The 19974-nt window shown below is 39.6% G+C and overlaps 1 protein-coding gene across 1 annotated transcript; it reads right to left on the bottom strand.

Moving 5' to 3' along the window:
• Positions 1–7585: 7585 nt before the first annotated feature.
• Positions 7586–9797, bottom strand: LOC107789838 (F-box protein At5g03100-like). The gene is made up of 3 exons (XM_075250114.1): positions 9126–9797; positions 8623–8697; positions 7586–8096 (listed from the first exon to the last, which is right to left on the bottom strand). Exons 1-3 carry the CDS (start codon positions 9795–9797, stop codon positions 7710–7712), a joined length of 1134 nt encoding a protein of 377 aa, XP_075106215.1. The 3' UTR covers positions 7586–7709.
• Positions 9798–19974: the final 10177 nt, after the last annotated feature.

The following is a 19974-nucleotide window of genomic DNA, read 5'->3' as shown; positions in this document are numbered from 1 at the left end:
CATCTATAAGATTAGAATCTCACATTTATATTCTGAATAAACCCTAACAAGCTGTAATAACCCATACCTGCAACCTCAGGTGCAATTACATGATATACCACATAACCCAAACGCTTATAGCGATAACTTCTAATCACAACAGCTGCACACAACAATGGAATACCGATAGAAAACCTCTTATCAACTAAAATCTCATTCCAACACTTTCATATACTGCTAATGATAAACACAACACGCAGTAAGCCATAACCATTTCTCAGATCAACCATTCATGAAACCTACTTCTCCTTTGGCAAAGACCATGGTAAATTTCTGGTGAACGACTATGGTGTGAGTGGATCCCTCCGTCCTTACCTCCACCCAAGTAAACCCTTTAGTAAATATTTGCACCTCCTTAGGGTCGACGTCGGAACCGATCTCATAGCCGTCCATAGCCACACTCTTCCCTCTCTTCTCGACTGACGAAGGAACGCTAGGCTACCCTGAGGATGATGGATCGCTCCTCGTCACGACCCCCACAGCCTCAGGTAACCCTCCTTCTTCAATAATGACCTCGATCGAAAGAGCATCTCCCATGACCTCCATAGGCGTCAGAGCCATAGTGGGAAAGTCCACTTCACCCTCCAATGCAGCCTCGACCGGCTCAGAATCTCCCCTTGTAGATTCCTCGGCTCTAGCCGTCTCGTCGCCGATTTCCACCCTCCTTCTTTTGAGTGGCACCAACTCCTCCTCACTCGGTGATGATTCATCTACCAAGTGTAACACGAAAGGAAATGGAGTCACTACCATAGAAGCCACCGACCGACAACTAGGTCTACGCAATGTCGGGGTCTGAGAAGAAGTGACTGTCTGAACAGTCCTGCCTGCAATCATAACAAACGAAGACCTCGTCGTAGGGCTTGGTTGATGAAAGGCGGGGTAGGATCCCTTTACCTTCTCGAAGCTCTTAGACCTAACAATAATAGCAGAAGTTAAGCCAACTCCGCTATAAAAGAAAAGAGAAGGAAAAGAAAACACGAAAGTCGAATCATTAAGTTCAAAATAGACGACTCACCGGTCGCAAAAGGCTTGCGCCCAAACTTCTTGTGGAACACCGACCATTCGCGAATCCCCACTGTATGGGGCAAGACTTGACTTACCCAGTCATGAATGTCTGCAACCAACAAAGAAGGGATCTTTCTTGACTACACACGGAAAAAGAGGAACGATTACGCTAAAAATCAATATATATATAAAACAAACAATCGGCATAAGTACTTACGGGCAAAGTTCCATATTTCATAGAACCCATTGGGGTTTGTCACCATGTGCTCGGTATTGATATAGAAAAAGTTGTACAAAAATTGATGATTGGCCTTATCATCCATTTTCACCACAATCCCTTGCTCCCGTGATGGCAAAGGTGCAATATCGTACCCCTATAGAAACTTGGCGCGAAGAGGTGCAACAGATGGCGAATAGAGATCCCGCGGTTGGCCAGTTCCGCGTAAGGAAGAGTTTATAGATGTAGGGGAGAGTTAAGCCGGACAGACGCCGTAATAACGGCAGAATTCCTCTACCAATGGAGGAAGAGAATAGCCCACATATAACGGATATGCGTAGAACACACAATATCCAGGACGATGAACCTGTACCGCATCGCGACCAGCCGGGATTAGGTCGATGTATGCTGGGATGTTGAACTTGGCCCTAAGCTCAGCAAGGGCGACCGCGTCCATTTCAGATTCCACAAGTTCAGACTTGTTTGTGGGCAGTTTTGAGAAGTCTAACCTGGCTTTGTCATTATGCGGAATTATTTCCTCTACAGTGGGAAAGCTTTCGTCCTCGGCAATAATGGCAACCCCATCATCAAGAGGAGGCATTCTCACTGCTAGTGGGATTGGGTTAGAAGCCTCACCAAAGATAGAAGATGCATTGACCATTCTTAGTTGTTTGTAAGTGCAGAAAATACAGACTCCAGAGAGGTAGGAGTAGTAGAAATCGCTCAAGTCAGAAAAGAGAACAAAGGTACAAAAATGGAGGCAACGGGAGCAAGAATACATGAAGGAGAAGAAGAGAGGAAAATATGAAGGTTCAAATGCCAGGAAACACAAAGGACCATACCAAGGGTTTCCAATCCATATTTATAGAGAACACACACACCTTAACCAAGAAAATCAACTGTCGATACACAAATATCGAAATGACAGGGGCACGGGAAGCGATGCAACACATCGAGAAGATGTGTAATAATGACGAATGACGTTGTGACATCAGTCTAAACCAACATCACCATAAATGTGGCCTACAAAATGCCACGTCATCATCTCAACCGTGATCTTTACTATTCGACCTGCCCACTTGAATTTCTTAACTACGACTAGCGAAGTTCACTCATTGAGGTCAACCAAAAGACAACCTCGATAAGTGGATGGACTAACTGTATGGATCAAAATCCGACTAAGGAAATTCAACACGAAGAGACGATTATAAGGAGTTATTCATAATTATCATGAGCAATTTGGCCGAGGACGACCAGTGATCGACAGAACGCGTCGCTAAGTAGTCAGTCATGGCCGAGATCGAGTATCATGAAGTAGTAGTAGCGGCTAATTATGTATTGGGATCCTAGAGAGAATATTCAGTTGAATATTCTCTATATTTGTACTTTTAGGGTCCTTTGGGGGATGTCTCATATAAAAAGGAATGAGAGATATGACAAAGGGCATGAAATGTTCTAGGTGATAAGAACTCTTTTGAAAAGCAAGCTCTCTAGAGAAATACAAAGAACATCTTTCTAAATAGATTCGTCTTTTTGGATTATTCCTTGTCATTTCCACTAGATCCGAGAAAGTCTTCAATATTCTTATAGTTACTTGTTACTCATCATTGTTAGAGGACGGAATCATCCACCTCATTCAATATTGGGTAAATCTTCCTCTTTATTTATATTGAGTTCCATTTATTGCTATTTAATATTTAACACTTCTAGCACGTTATTGCATCCGAAGCATTCAATACACAGTGCATTAAATCGGCCTCATCCATTTCTATATCTCCCACATCGCTTATCTTAGACCTAAAATTATTATATTTAACTAGAATTAACCTCTTAAATATCGATTAATTAATTTAGTCAAAAATAATCATTTTTTGGTCATACAATTAGAATGCAAGTTATAAAATGGCAATGGAGAATGCGACTGCAACTTGTAACTTGCAATTAGTGAGTGCGACTTATAAATCTCAATTAGTGAATGTGACTTATAAACCGAAATTGGAACGACTTATCAAATCGCAATTGACGAATTGGATCATAACTCGCAATGGACATGACTTATAAATCGCAAGGTATAATTTCAATCATTGAATGCTACTTATTACTCAGTCTGTGAATAAGACGTATAAATATAAATCGGAATGCTATTGGGACTTTCCTTCTGAGTCATCTTGCAGAGAGCGCAAGATCCACCTCCTACTCTCTCACCTTTGGCAGTTTGGCTTCAACACAACTCCTAATTCTCTTCGCCTGTTTCTCTCTGTCTGCCTTTCATTTGAGATCACTACACACTTTAACACTATAATTACTCACACACATATGGTCCTGGGATCTTCTTTAGAGTGAAATAGTAACGGATTCACAGCCTTCCCGTTCTTCGTTTTTTTTTTCATCCGGTAACCGGTATTCAAATGGGTTCGACTAGATTCGGATTGGTGTGGAAAGTCCCACATTGGGGTAAAGTGCTCCCTAACAAAGGTGATTTCATACCCAAAGCTCGAACCCGAGACCTCTGATTAAGGATGAAGGAGTACTTAACACTCTAGCACAATTACCAACATGCATGCCTTCAATTGGTCTAATGCATACAATTGTTTTTCTGTAACCGAAAAAAGAGTAAGTAATGGAGATGCATTAATTAATTGGCAAGCTTACATGTACTTCTTTTTCTGATGAAAACAATGAAACGTTTCACTTATTGTAAAACTACCAAGCATATATATACACAATGGAAATGACTGAATTTTAGATAGGAAAAAAAAAAGCGAAAAAAAAACATAAAACTAAAGGAGCTTAATTAGAGAATGGCTTCTCTTTCTGGCACCACTTTCATGGCTGTATCCATATTTTTCTTAGTCATGTTCCTATCCAATATTCCTCCATTTTCTATGGCTGATGAAAAAAGTATAGATACCGATCTTGATTCAGCTAAAACAAATGCTGGAAACATAGCAGAATATTTCAAGGAGGGAGATGAAGTAGACGAATATTGTTACAATAAATTACAAACAGCATTCAGTATTCTTGTAGATGCAAACGATCGATACAAAGAAAGAAAGTACGACTGCGTTATTTTCATGGCTAGTGATGCTTTAGACAGTGCTAACGGCTGTAAAAAAGAGCGTGACGATTTAACAAATTTGAAAACCCTTATTCAGAAAATAATACAACAAATTAAGGCGGAAATCCAAAGCAATATAATTAATGACATGGCTGAAACGTCGTGTGTTAAAAGCGATCTTGAGTCAGTAAGATCAAGTGCTTTACAATTAACAGAAGAAATGGGAATGGCAGAAGATGCATATTGTGAAGATAAATTTTCAAATACATGGTATAAGGTTGGAGAAGCAATACAAAAATACAAAGAGAGACAGTTTGATAGTGTTATTTCTTTGGCTAGTGATGCCTTAGACAGTGCTAGCGTTTGTAGGAATGAGTTAGATGATGTAAAAAGTTTGAAAAGCCTTATTGAAAAAATTATACAACAAGTTCAGAAGTTGCTTCAAATTGTTAATTAGAAAAAGGTTATTATGTTGATTAATTTTCTCTTGTTAAGATTGGAAAGTTTTTAATTTCTTCTTAAATGGACGCAGTTTCTTTTATGAGCTAGAAAGGAAACTGTGATACTGAAAAATAAGCTTGACACAGGTTGAAGTTTGTTATTCGTATAATCGTATCCCAAATTAAAACGATGTCTAAATATATAAACTACATTAAATTCATAAATCCAAATGCCTTGACAAATTTCAAGTACAAATATGATCCTTGATCCTTCCATAGAATATACTTCATATATGAAAGTAAACTCCACATGATTTCATGTGTATATATAGCATACCGTATAATAGGGGTGTACATGGACCGGGTTGATTCGTTTTTTATCAAAACCGAACCAAACCAACTATATCGGTTTGGATTGGTTCGGTTTTATCGGATTTTTCGGAGGTTTTTTGTTACTTTAATATTATTTCAATCTTACTTTGTTAAATTTTTGATAAATAAATATATGTTTAGTAAAAATATAATTAATTGATTAATATATTATCTATTAAAATATTCTTATAAGATAATATTTTAAATAATTGGTAAATATTTCCTTGTGAGACCAAAAAAGAAATAGGTTCATATAAACTGGAACAAAAGGAGTAATAATTATTTTTTTAGTCGTCTGACAATAATGTTTTGTTGATGTACACTTTCAAGGTTAACCGAATTTAGTAATTAAACATAAAAATTAATATGATACCTAAATAATAATAATCACTTCACATTCGAAAAAGATACAACAATTTAATAGATCTTAACATATGATATGAATATGGAAGAACAAAGAGATTAACGCATTTCAGTAATACTTGATGAAAAAGTGATCATACAACCCATTATTTAAGGTTAATAAATATGGAGCACTTCATATACTATTAAATATTATATCCCGCAAGATAATCCCAGATATTTCTAGATATTTTTTAAAGAAAATTCTATATAAAATCTTATAAGTACATATAAAAATTATATATTTATATGTCGGTTTGGTTCGGATTTTTTTACTCAATACCAAACCAAATCAAATCAAACCTAGTCGGGTTTTTTAATCGGTTTGGTTTGACTTTTCGGTTTGGTATCAGTTTTCCGGTTCGGTTTGTATACCCCTATCATATAATACGCCTTTTGGCAAAAGAATAAAAAATTTAACATTTAAACATATATTCCTAATCACAACATGCATGCATGACACGATATATATATATATCTTAACCTCATCACCGGGAGTTTTAATTACTTTGGGTTTCTTTTTCAATTTCTACTATGGTTAAGAACATCAATATTTAGTTTTAGTGTGAAGTATGAGTAAAACTACTACAAATCAGCAGGCAGTTTTAAGGAAGAATTATGGATTTTTTTTTTTTTATATTTGTGTCTCAACTCCTAACCTCCATCCCGAAAAAGAAAAAGTTCGTCTATATACACGTAAGTTAAAACAGTAGATATAATTAATGCATTCATGCATTAATAGGCATACTTATGCCTTAAATTGGTACTTAAGTAGTGAAATCTACGAGCGTTTCACTTCATTGTAGAACACAACCAACTATAACTACACAATAGAAATGGCCGAATTTCTCATAGGAAAAAAATAATACTAGTGTAATTTTACAAGAGGAGCTTATAAGAGAGAGAATGGCTTCTCTGTTTGGCACCAGCTTCATTCTATTTTCTGTGGCACTGTTGTTATACATTAATCCTCCATTTTCTATGGCTGAAGGATCCTCATGTATAGAAAGCGAGCTCGAGTCAGCAGAATCACTTGCTAATAAGAAATCGAATGAAGCCAGCGATGTGGGAGACGAATATTGTATTGAAGAATTCTCGACTGCGACGTCCAGTCTTACAGCTGCAATCAAGCGATACCAAGAAAGACAGTATGATAGTGTTATTTCCTCAGCCACTGATGCCCTTAACCATGTTAATAATTGTCATGGGAATGAAGATTTGGGAAACCTTATTGAAAAAATTATACAACAAGTTAAGGAGGAGTTGCTTCAGAATCAATGTATGTAATTAGAAAGGATTCAAATCCTTATCTCCAATCCCCTTTTAAACCAATTAACCAGGTTATGTTCCCCTGTTGAGGCTGGCAGATTTTAACCTCTATATTTTCTTTGATTTGCCTTTTTTCTTTTTCTTTGTAGATTTAGAAGTCCATAATAATATTGGGTGCTTGGAGTTGAAATGTATAATCCGTCATAAGCATACAGTGTATGCAATTGAAAACATTTTAATGAATTCCATGTAAAGAACTCTAGCATAGTAAGATACAGGTAGAATGATATGAAATTGGAAAGTCATCATTCGTCATATTCGTGAAAAGGTAGGATGAATGTAAGACAGAGATAAAAAAATCAGAATTGAAACTGGAGGTAAATATACTAATTAATGAAGAAAAAAATACTGCTAGTATAATTTACTCACTCATCTGAATAACCTATAGCAGATTTCATTAAAAACATAAAATTTGAACCTTTCTATTTGTATTATTTATATAAGTTATTTCATTGATAACAATTAGCCTGCACCTCTTATGCAGAGATAGTTGACTCGGGACCTCTTATTTTGCAACCAAAAAAAAAGAGTACCTTCAATTCCCCCTTGTTATGGAATTTTCGTGCTATTGATAAAGGATGCAAAATACAGCTTTTATCATGAGTTGAATTATCAGAAAACATGCGGTTTGTAGGTTTGCTGATCTTGAAGCTTAAAATGAAACAAAAGTTGCTACAAGATTCCAAGCACATATGCAATGTCTAGAGTGAAACAAACAAAGGCTTCATGAGAAACCAAGCGTCCCTCATATTTGGTATACCACAAGTTCAAAATTACATCTGCAGTAAATCAAAAGCTACAATATAAGGTGACATTTTTAGTATGCTGAAATTAAACCGCTTGCAGTCTAGTCATCCAAAGCAGACTCTTGGTAAGTAATCACAAAATTCTTAGATGATCTTGGGCTGTCTAACAATGTCTTAGCCAATCGTGTTAAAAATTGGGAGGCACAGCTCTCTGAACATTTTCGACATTTTCTTCTCTTTGCTACGATAACAAACTTCTCTAAAACCACTGCATTCTTTAATAGAAACTTTGAAAGTTCAATAAGCTTATCAAAGTCCCCTTCAGACCACCCCTTCGAACATGTGGCCCACTCACATCTCTGTATGCAGTCGACAATCTTAATATTCTTGAGACTGGAAAACACAATGTTTGGAATCCAACACAGCAAATTGGTATCATCTCCCTCGGCCAAATAGCTTAGCTCAAGTTGGCAGTGCTCATAACCAAACTGGAACAGAGAATAGAATCAGGATCCAATGCTGATCTACGGCCTAGTGGTATTATTCCACAGAAGACAAAATGAAATGATTTCACAGCAGTGTATGATATAGAGCAATTTTCAAAACCCACGAATCTTGAACAGTTCTCAGCAAATGATTACAATAGCTGATACCTATATGAAATACTCAAGCAGTAGACAAACCAAGCAAACGGAGGTTCAGTTGGTAAACAATCTTTTCCTTTCTTGAACCTGTTTACCAGATAGAAAGCAACTACCCTGATCTTTTAAATTATAGCTTTATAGTGGCAAAAAATTCTTAGAGATAATTAATGCTATATTTGCATTCTCCTTAAGAAACTCAGTCTTTGGTTTGGGGGTGGGGATTGTTAAATTCAAAAATCTAATGGATGTCAAAAGAAGAGCATAAACAGAGAGAAATCACGACCTCATATTCAATGTGAATGTTGAGTGTCTCCAAAAGAGGCGAGGCATCCAAAAGGCTAGTTATCCCATACAAAGTATGCTTTGATACCTGCAATTTTAGTGTTAGACACTTGCATCTCAATTGTGGAAGTGCCAATCCTTCGAGTTGCAACATGAACACAACCTGGAAAAACAATCCTAATGAAATTAGTGACGGATTGAGAAAGAAGCAAACAACAAAGGAAAAGTAATCCACAACAAAAAGATAGTGCTATGACAAATCCAACCATAATAACCACTTTAAGGAACAACAATGTACAGAGGCTAGTTTCCAAAGCAACCTATTGCCAGTAAAGAAATAGTATCCAATTTCAGAAAGTAGATAGGAAGATCACAAAAGGTCACAAAAGGTGAAGACAGTCATTTTGTATATTAAAAACTTTTCCTTTCAATTATTCAACCAAAAAATCTTTTTTCACCGAAATTCTCATGTACAAAAGAGTTCATAATTGTATGAGATTCTAAAGGTTCTTCTCTTTCTCAGGTTTACATCCTGCAATTTTTTGCTAAAAAGTCAACAAGAGAACATGGTCTTTTGAAACAAAAACAAACCTCTGCTAGCCAACTTCCAATTGTTAGCTCAATCGCATAACTCAACTTTCGAAGATAGTCCCGAACAAGGTTTCTGAAAACTTGATGATAATCACGACAACTTTCTTCCTCAATATCGTCTTCTACGGAGTCATCAGCAGTACAGCAAATGTCAAAAGTTAGGCTGGCAGTAACCAAAGAGGAGACATTTACTAGCCTACACTTGATATGTCCAAGAGCTCCTGAAATATCCAAATGCTGAAGATGTGGGGCAAAAATTTCCAAAGAATCCTCATTTCCGCTACAAGGCCACTTATGGCTTGCCAACGTTAGTCTCTTTAGATTTGAAGAAGTAATTTCAACACGACGAAATCCCTCAAATAGTGACAACTCCATAGTTTCCAAAGCAGGACAACATGACAGTAAGTTCACAATATCGTCGTCATCAAACAAAATGTATTGCAACTTCAGGCTTTTCAGAGACTTCCACTCTATTATCGATTCCTTATCAAACGTGCAACAGCTCCAATCCAATGTAATCAATGACGAACAAGTGCACATAGATAGAAGCGGCCATTTGTAATAAAGTTCTTCATCATCAAAGGAACACAAAAAAACAACATCTTCAACATTTCTTTCCACAGCAAAACTAATCCACAGGCTGATTATGAACTCAAAATCCCTATTAGACATGTCATTTAAATCGAGTTTGAATTTTTCTGATTTTGGGACAAGTGCAATGAGCTAAAACGTGGTCCACAAAGGATGCGAAGTTCTCAGCTTTGTCGTCATTTCTAACAACGAAATGGAAATTATCAATTGAATTCCAGAGATAACGCCACCTTCTAGAGAGAACAGATGATGCGACGGCATCTCTCGTCGGCAAAAGAGAGAGAATTTGTACGAGGAGTGCGTCTGGCAACTGATTGATACGATCTAGGGTTTCTTCAACTCCAGTAACTCTATTCTCTTGTTTCTGCGACATTGAATCTCTCAAATTACTTGTAAAATCTCCATTTTTGCTGGGTTGGACTGAAGCCATGATTTCGACATTGAAGATTTGCTGGGTTGAGCCGACGGAAGCGGGAGTTGAAGTGAGGCTTGACTCTCAAGTCATTCCCAAGAGGGGTAGCTTCAAGTACCTTGGATCGGTTATTCAGGGTATCGGGGAGATTGACGAGGATGTCACACACCGTATAGGGGTGGGGTGGATGAAGTGGAGGTTAGTGTCGGGAGTCTTGTGTGACAAGAAAGTGCCACCGTTACTAAAAGTTAAGTTTTATAAAGCAGTGGTTAGGCCTGCCATGTTATATGGAACTGAATGTTGGCCGGTAAAGAACTCACACATACAGAAGATGAAAGTAGCAGAGATGAGGATGTTGAGGTGGATGTGCGGGCATACAAGGATGGATAAGATTAGGAATGAAGATATTCGAGAGAAGGTGGGCGTGGCCCCCATGGAGGACAAAATGCGGGAAGTAAGACTCAGATGATTTGGGCACATTCAGAGGAGGAGCACTGATGCACCGGTGAGGAGGTGTGAGCGACTGGCTGTAGTGGGCAAGCGGAGAGGTAGAGGACGACCTAAGATGTATTGGGGAGAGGTGATCAGACAGGACATGGCGCGACTTAGGATTACGGAGGACATGACCCTTGACAGAGAATTATGGAGGTCGATCATTAAAGTTGTAGGTTAGGGGAAAGTTGTGAATATTTCTACAGCACAATAGAGTGAGACTAGCCAGTTAGGAGTTAGACTAAGAATGTCATTGGTCGGCTATTGATGCAGGGCTTTACCTGCTAGTTTTAATATACCAGCCATCTATTTCGTATTTTGTATTCTGTATTTCATATCTCTTATATTGCTGTTATTTTATTATGCATTTTTATGATACTAATATATCGGCTCCTGTTGCTTTTTTGAGCCGAGGGTCTCCTGGAAACAACCTCTCTACCCTTCGGGGTAGGGGTAAGGTCTGCGTACATATTACCCTTCCCAGATCCCACTTGTGGGATTATACTGGGTCGTTGTTATTGTTGTTGTTGTTGTTGTAGAGTGACGGCCCTCGTTCTGTTTTCTTTTAATCCTGAATTTTGTTGTGCATAGGAAAGATGGCGGGGGTGGGGGTTTATGTGATGACAATTTTTTATTGTAAAATGAAGTAAAAGATTAAAATAAAATTGACTATGTCCAAAAAAATAAGTTATTTATTAATATTCATATATCGATTGGTTTTTTGTTTAAACCAAACCATACCATGCTTCATATTAGAACCATTAATATCAACAGTTGATATTTAAATTTACGAGACGGTGAATCATTTAGTTAAACAAATAATAAAATATGTATGTGTCAAAATCCATTTAGTCAAAATGGTATTAGTAAAACATTCCTAATCCATTTAGAGGAGGATTGGATAAGCTTAGGTGGTATTCTTTCCTCGATATTCTTTGCTCTTTGTTTTTTTGGAGCAGAGAATAGATTTTGCTGTGATGATCGAAAAAGAATGGAGAGAAGGAAGCCGCTGATTACAAGATGAGGGGAAGAAGACAAAGAATTGCATAGAAAGAAAAAAAAGAGGAAAATGAAAGAGAAAAATAAAAGTGCAGCAAATAAAAAAGAATCTAAATATACTGAATAAATAAAAAAACAAAGCAAAGGAAAGGTAGTGGAAATACAAATGTAAATGCTCCTATCATGCATTTAAGTTACATTCCTTAATTTTTTTTTAATAACTTTTCTCTCTTTCTTTTTTCAGTTGACATTTAAAATATATGAAAAAGCTATAAAAATATTGTATACGGTTAAAATCGAGACCGATTTATCGAGATCGGTGTGAAGGATCGAAGATCGATCCCGTGATAGATCAGACCGAGGCACGAGGACAAGGTACCGAGCTCGAAGATTCGAGGTACCTGCCAAGATCGAGACGGGTGATAGTTGAGACCGATTGAGAGAAGTCAAGCAAGATCGAAGGTAGCATAATAACAGAAAAGCGAGATATCCGGGACTGGTCGAAGATCATGGCGAAAATCTCGGAACGAATCAAATCAAGGATGGTTAATTAACTAATCATGGAATTTCCTTCTGTAATTAGGGTTATACTATAATTAGTATTCCTCTGTTATATAAAGAGGAGTCTCAATCATTTGTAGGACACTTGGATTCTGGCACATCAAAGCAATACAATATTTTCTCTTTAGCTTATATTCTTGTTCATCAGCTTGCTTATTTCTTAAACTGTTTTGGTTCTAATCAGTTCGAGGGCACACTAGCTCGAGGGCTGAATCGCGTTATAACACTGGTTTGCTTTATCTTCTTGTTAATTTCCATTACTAATCTTCATATTCATCAATTGGTATTAGGTGAAATCACATGTCCTTAAAATCACATTATAAGTTTAACTGTTATCAAATTTTTAGGGTAAATAGTTTGGCGTCCACCGTGGAGCTAAGGACAATAGTGATTGCTTAATACTGATTCCAATAAACACTCAGCCTTACGTTTGTTCTCGTAAGTGTTTTTAATTTCAGGATAAACATGTCACGACCCAATTTTCGATCTAGGTTGCGATGGTGCCCAACATCGAGGTTAGGCAAGCCAAACTTAACCAACTAGTGGGTTCCATTTATTTTACCAAAACATTTCCAACATTTACTTACATTAAATTTAAAACATTCAATAATAACAAATAGTTTAGGCAAATTTAAAATTGAAGTGACCAAATGATGTCATAATTAAGTGATTACATACCAAAAGAATAGTCTACTAATGTGTGCGCTAAGACCTGATGTCACAATTATATGGGCATATAGTAGAATATACAAAGGGAATATATCTATCCTACTGCCTGAAATACAATAGACAGTCAAAAACAAAAGAGAGACTCCATCATATTGTTGAACAGCATCGGAAAGGAGCAGCTCACTGTGGAATCTCGGCCAACTATCAAGAATGCGCACTAGTCGGGTAGCCGGATGCACCTGCCTCAGATCCTATACAATTAAGTACAGAAGTGTAGTATGTGTACATAAACAATATGTATCCAGTAAGTATCTAGTCTAACCTCGAAGAAGTAGTGATGAGGGGTCGACGTCGACATTTACTATGAGCTAACAATAAAATATGAAGATCAATCAATTCAAAATGTACATAGATAGAAACAAGTTCAAATAAGAAGTAATACTCAAAATCTTCTCATCAATTAATAAATCTAGGCATTTCCATCTTTTAAGACAAGTAGTCTTTTAAACAATAAATCATAAGAATTATAAGAGGTTTCGATTCCATTACCACACACAATTACCACTGAGGACGTTCGGCCCGAACCAACATAAAAGTAAATTATGCACTACCGAGGATCGAACGACCCGAACCATAGATGCATCTATTCACCCCGCTCGCGAATCATACATGTGACGCGGTAAGAAAATACAACCCCGCTCGCGAATCATACATGCGATGCGGTAAGAACACACAACCCCGCCCGCGAATCATTCATGCGATGCGGTAAAATATAATTTTTATCATTTAAAATACAACACTTCTTTGATTCCTTTTTCCAACAAACTAAGACAATTCTCTTGAAATCTTTTAAATCTTTAGATTTTCTTCAGCTTACTTACTTCCTTACAATTAGCACACATAATCAAATAGTAGTGTTCACAAAGCATAGTGTGATCCTAGAACTACCCAGAAAATAATAGAAATAGTAGCTACGTACGGACTCTCATAACTTCGTGCGTACGTAGCCCCCCTCCCCCACAATTTATCACATATTAATCAAGTTCACCTATGAGGAGAATTTTCCTCTTACAAGGTTAGGAAAGAGACTTACCTCGCTTCTCGATCGGCCTACTTTCCGGTCCAAGCTTAAGCCCAAACCCTCAATTTGGTGCCAAGCACTCCAAAACTATCCAAATAGCATAGAAACTAATCAATATATGCTTAAAAGTTCACATCCCAACCATTAGAATGATTTCCCAATCCACATTACAAGATTCCTAAAATTCGTCATTAGGTCCACATGCCCGGATTCCGGAAATTTTTGAAAAAAATTGTTACCCATAGCCTAAGGATCGAGAATATATGATTTTTACTCCATTCCATAACAAATTTCGTGGGTAAATCTTGTTTTTATCAAAACCCTAGGTTTTACTCTAATATCATGTTTTTTACTAATTTTTGTGTGTTAATCTACCCAAAAACCAAGTATTAAACTCACATTAAGTAGAAACAACTTACCTTATAATTGCTACGTTGACTTCCCCTCTTTGAAAGCTCTCAAATCGCCCAAGGATAAAATAAATGACCCCAACTAAGCCTAAGTCCCGATTTTTAAACTTACTGCCCAGCTGCCCGCCTTTATCGCGAACGCAACAGGGGCCTCGCGTTCGGGAAGGCTATTGGTTCAGGCCTTCAGAAGGGACTTCATCGCGAACGCATCCATGGAATCGCGAATGCGAAGGCTAGCTTGGCTATACCAACGTGAACACGACAGTTACTCCGCGAACGCGAAGAACAAAGTTGGCCAGTCCCAGCTACTTTACTCTACGCGAATGCGAAACGGCTCACGCGAACGCGAAGGTCACTGACCTTGACCTTCGTGAATGCGGAATAGCTTTCGCGAACGTGAAGAGCATTTCTTCCCCAGGCCCAACCCCTTCTATGCGAACGCTATGGTTCCTTCGCATTCGCTGAGAAGGAAACCAGAACTGGGCAGATCTAGTATGATGTATTTAGCTCCGAGGGGTCCGAAACTCACCTGATCCACTCGGGATCTCGTCTAAAGGAACTAACAGGTCTGTAATCATAATACGGACTTTCTCAAATTCTCGAAATGTAAAAAACAACAATGCAACCAAGAATCATACCCCAAAACTAAATTGAATCAAACTTTGAACTTCAAGTTTTCCAAATTCGTCGAATGCGTTGAATCATACTTAGACTACTCGGATTGGCATCAAATTTTGCGTGCAAGTCTTAAATGACATTACGGAACTATACCCAGTTTTGGAATTCAATTCGGACCTCGATATCACCAAAACTCACTCCAAACCAAATTTAAAGAACTTCAAAGTTCTTCAAGAACTAGCTTTCACTATTTGGCGCCGAAATGCTCCTGGGTCATCCAAAACCCGATTCGGACATACGTCTAAGTCTGAAATCATCATATGAACCTATTGGAATAGTCAAATCCCAATTCCAAGGTTGTTTACTTAAAATGTTGACCGAAGTCAAACTTGGCCTTTTAGGCCAACCTTTAGGAATAAAATGTTCCAATTTTAACCCAAACTCTTCCAAATCCCGAACCAACCATCCTCGAAAGTCATAAATCAGTTAAAGCAAGTACCGAAAGTCTTATTTAGGGGAATAGGGTTCTAGAAAGCAAAACTACCTGTCGGGTCGTTACATTTTCCACCTCTTAAACAAACGTTCGTCCTCGAACGAGTTTAGATTCATACCTGAAGTGCTAAACAAGTGTGGATATCTGCTTTGCATGTTCTCCTCTGACTCCCAGGTCGCCTCCTCGACTGGTTGGCTAGTCCACTGGACCTTTACCGCAAAAATCATCTTGGATATCAACTGGCGATCCTATCTATCAACAATGGCAATTGGCTCCTCCTCATAGCCCAGGCTCTCATCTAGCTGAATGGTACTGAAGCCTAACACATGAGACAAGTCGGCGTGATACCTCCGAAGCATAGACATGTGGAAACCTGGATGAACTCCTGATAAGCTGGGGGGTAAAGCGAGCTCATAAGCAACCTCCTTAACTCGTCTCAACACCTCATATGGGCCTATAAACCTGGGGCTCAACTTGCCCTTCTTCTTGAATCTCATAATACCCTTCATCAGCGAGACTTTCAAGAGAACTTTCTCGTCGACCATGAATGATACAACGCGCACCTTCTAATCCGCGTAACTCTTCTGTCGTGACTGTACTGTGTGAAGCCTTTCTTGAATCAACTTTACCTTTTCCAAGGCATCTTTCACCAAGTCTGTACCATACAACTTAACCTCACCAGGCTCAAACCACCCGATAGGAGAACGACATCGCCAACCATATAAAGCTTCAAATGGAGCCATCTCGATGTTGGACTGATAGCTGTTGTTGCAAGCAAACTCAGCCAAAGGCAAAAACTGATCCCACTGCCCTCCAAAGTCAATCACACATGCTCTAAGCATGTCCTCCAAAATCTGAATTGTCTGCTCCGACTGTCCATCGGTCTAAGGAAGGAATGCTATGCTGAGATCCACACAGGTCCCCAACTCACTTTGAATAGCTCTCCAGAAATGTGAAGTGAACTGAGGGCCTCTATCTGATATGATGGAAAAAGGCACACCTTGCAACCGAACTATCTCTCGAATGTAGATCTGAGCCAAACTCTCTGAAGTATAAGTGGTCACAACTGGAATAAAGTGTGCTGACTTGGTCAACCTGTCGACAATGACCTACTCCGCTTCAAACTTTTGCAAGGTCCACGACAACCCAACTACGAAGTCCATGGTAATGCGCTCCCACTTCCACTCAGGTATAGGCATCTGCTAAAGTAGGCCACCTCGCCTCTAGTGCTTATACTTAACCTGTTGGCAATTCAAGCATCTAGCCACATACTCAACTATGTCTTTCTTCATCCGCCGCCACCAATAATGCTGCTTCAGGTACCAATACCTCTTCGTAGCACCTAGATGAATGGAATGTCGTGAACTGTGTGCCTCTTCTAGGATCCTCTCCCTCAAGCCATCGACATTTGGAACACATAGGCGACCCTGGAGTCGCAGAACACCATCCTCACCAATAGAAACCTCCTTGAAACTACCTTGTAGTACCGTCTCTCAGAGAACTACCAAATGTGAATCATTGAACTGCTGAGCCTTGATCTGTCCCAATAAAGAACCGACTGGGCTCTGAAATGTCCAACCTCAAAAGTCAGTTAGCCAAGGACTGAATGTCCAAATCTAATGGTCTCTCCTCTGCCGAAATAAATGCCAAGCTACCCATACTCTCTACTTTCTTGCTTAAGGCATCTGTGACCATATTTGCCTTGCCCAGATGATAAAGAATGGTGATGTCATAGTCCTTCAACAACTCAAGCCATTTACGGTGCCTCAAATTAAGATCCCTCTACTTGAACAAGTGCTGTAAACTATGGTGGTCCGTATAAACATCATAGGATACCCCATACAAGTAATGCCTCCAGATCTTAAGAGCATGAACAATCGCTGCCAACTCCAAATCATGCACAGGGTAATTCTTTTCATGAACCTTCAGTTGATGCGAAACATATGCAATAACTCGCCCCTCCTACATCAATACGCATCCCAGGCCAACACGCGAAGCGTCGAAATAAACTGTATACATCCCCGAACCGGAAAGTAGTACTAGAAATAGTGCTGTGGTCAAAGCTGTCTTGAGCTTCTGAAAGCTCGCCTCACACTCATCGGACCAATGGAAAAGGGCACCCTTCAGGGTCAATCTAGTCAAAGGTGCTGCAATGGACGAAAAACCCTGCACAAATCGGGGATAATAACCTGTTAACCCTAGGAAACTCCTTATCTCAGTCACTAAAGTAGGACATGGCTAACTCTAAATTGCCTCAATCTTCTTAAGATCCACCTTAATACCCTCTCCCGACACAACATGCCCCAAGAATGCTATTGACTCAAGCCAAAACTCACACTTGGAGAACTTGGCATATAGCTTCTGCTCTTGCAGTGTCTGAAGCACTACCCTCAAATGTTGCTCGTTCTCCCCCATGCTACGTGAGTATATCAAGATGTTGTCAATGAAGACAATAATAAAGGAATCAATATAAGGCATGAACACTCTGTTCATCAAGTCCATAAATGTTGCTGGGGCATTAGTCAAGCCAAAAGACATCACCAAGAACTCATAATTGGAAGGCAGTCTTCGGGACGTCTGAGTCCCGAATCTTCAGCTGATGATACCCTGATTTTAAGTCGATATTAGAAAACACCCTAGCACCCTACAACTAGTTAAACAAATCATCGATATGAGGCAACGAGTACTTGTTCTTGATGGTGACTTTGTTCAACTAGCAGTAATCAATGCACATCCGCATAGTCCCATCCTTCTTCTTCACAAATAACACTGGTGCACCCTAAGGTGATACACTGGGTCTCATAAATGTGAAGCCTTTGCTAATAACTCCTCAAGCTGCTCCTTCAACTCTTTCAACTCTTTTGGAGCCATGTGGGATAGATATAGGCTGGGTACCTGGAGCCAAATCGATGGAGAAATCAATGTCACGATCTAGTGGCATGCCTGGAAGGTCAGAAGGAAACACATCGGCGAACTCCCGAACTACTGGCACTGAATCAATCATTAGAGACTCTACGTGGTGTCCCGAACATATGCTAGATACGCCAAATAACCCTTCTCGACCAGATGTTGAGCCTTTAGAAAAGAGATGATCCGACTAGATGAACTGACGAAGGAACCCTTCCATTTCAATCTCGGCAACTCTGGTATTGCTAAAGTAACAGTCTTGGCATGACAATCAAGAATGGCATGGTACAGAGATAACCAATCCATTCCCAAGATGACCTCAAAGTTGATCATGCCAAGTAATAAAAGGTCCACTCTAGTCTCGTAACCACAGAAGGTAACCACACAGGACCATTAGATCCGATCCACAACCATAGAATCGTCCACAAGAGTGGACACATAGACGGAAGTACCTAAGGACTCACAAGGAATATCCAGGAAATGAGCAAACAGAGATGACACATATGAATATGTAGACCATAGATCAAACAATATTGAAGCATCCCTACCGCAGACAGAAATAGTACATGTGATCACGGTATCCGAGGCAACCACATCTAGTTTGGCCGAAAAAGCTTAGAATCTGGATGGAGCGCCGGCTGGTTGGCCTCCGCTGGGCTGACCAATGGTTGACTAACCTTCCCTTGTCTGGCCTTCACCTCTAGGACGACCCCTACCAGCTTGTCCCCCACCTCTTGGTAGTTGGGCGGTTGGTTCTGGAATCATGGGTTGATGGACCTGTTGTGCTGCCTTGCCCCAAAGTCTGGGGCAAGTCCTCTTTATGTGACCCATATCTCCACACTCGAAACAACCTCTCGGTACCATAGACTGCTGACCTGATGCCTGACCCTGATAGCCTGAATACCCACTAGAGGAACCCTGTATGGCTGGTGGATGGTAAGAACTCTGTGGCATAGCACTAAAGTAGGCACTGGAAGAACCCTGATGACCAGAATACCCGCCGGAGGAACCCTGAATAGCTGGTGGGTAGTAAGAACTCCCCGACATCGCACTGAAGTAAGGCCTCACTGGAGCATCTCGAGGAGGTAGTGGTGCTGCTGAATATGGGGGCCTGCTGGGCTGACCCCTCCTAAGGTGACCTCTGCCCCTAGCTGGGGCACCTCTAAACTCTCCAAAGAATCGGGTCCTCTTATCTTGCTGCAACTGCTCTCTACCCTTTTGCCGGTAACCCTCAATCCTCCGAGCAATCTCTACCACTAGCTGATACTTAGTCCCCATCTCGACCTCTCGGGCCATGCTATCTTGAATACTACGGTATAGCCCCATAACAAATCTCTGCACTCTCTCTACATCCGTAGGAAGTATCATGAGTGCATGGCGAGACAACTCAGAGAACCTCGCCTCATAGTCGGTCACAAACATTTGACCCTGCTCGAGCTGCTCAAACTGACACCGTAACGCTTCCCTCTGAGAGGGTGGAATATACCTGTCCAAAAGAAGCTGTGTAAACTGACCCCAAGTCATGGGAGGAGAACTTGCTAGTCCGCCGAGAAGGTACGACTGCCACCATCTATGACCTTACCCTCTAATTGGAAGGTGGTGAAATCTACTCCATG

The sequence above is a fragment of the Nicotiana tabacum genome, chromosome 3, assembly GCF_000715075.1.
Source record: "Nicotiana tabacum cultivar K326 chromosome 3, ASM71507v2, whole genome shotgun sequence".
In the NCBI taxonomy this organism is placed as follows: domain Eukaryota; kingdom Viridiplantae; phylum Streptophyta; class Magnoliopsida; order Solanales; family Solanaceae; genus Nicotiana; species Nicotiana tabacum.
This window is presented reverse-complemented; position numbering and strand designations above follow the sequence as displayed.

What these genes read in the sequence shown, in the direction of transcription:
- LOC107789838 (XM_075250114.1), bottom strand. Translation starts at nt 9,797, where the DNA reads ATGTCTAATAGGGATTTTGAGTTCATAATCAGCCTGTGGATTAGTTTT. An exon ending in TTGGAAGTTGGCTAGCAGAG is followed by an intron (nt 8,698 to 9,125) that starts GTTTGTTTTTGT and finishes TTGTTTTTCCAG; the next exon opens with GTTGTGTTCATGTTGCAACT. An exon ending in GTCTAACACTAAAATTGCAG is followed by an intron (nt 8,097 to 8,622) that starts GTATCAAAGCAT and finishes TCTCTGTTCCAG; the next exon opens with TTTGGTTATGAGCACTGCCA.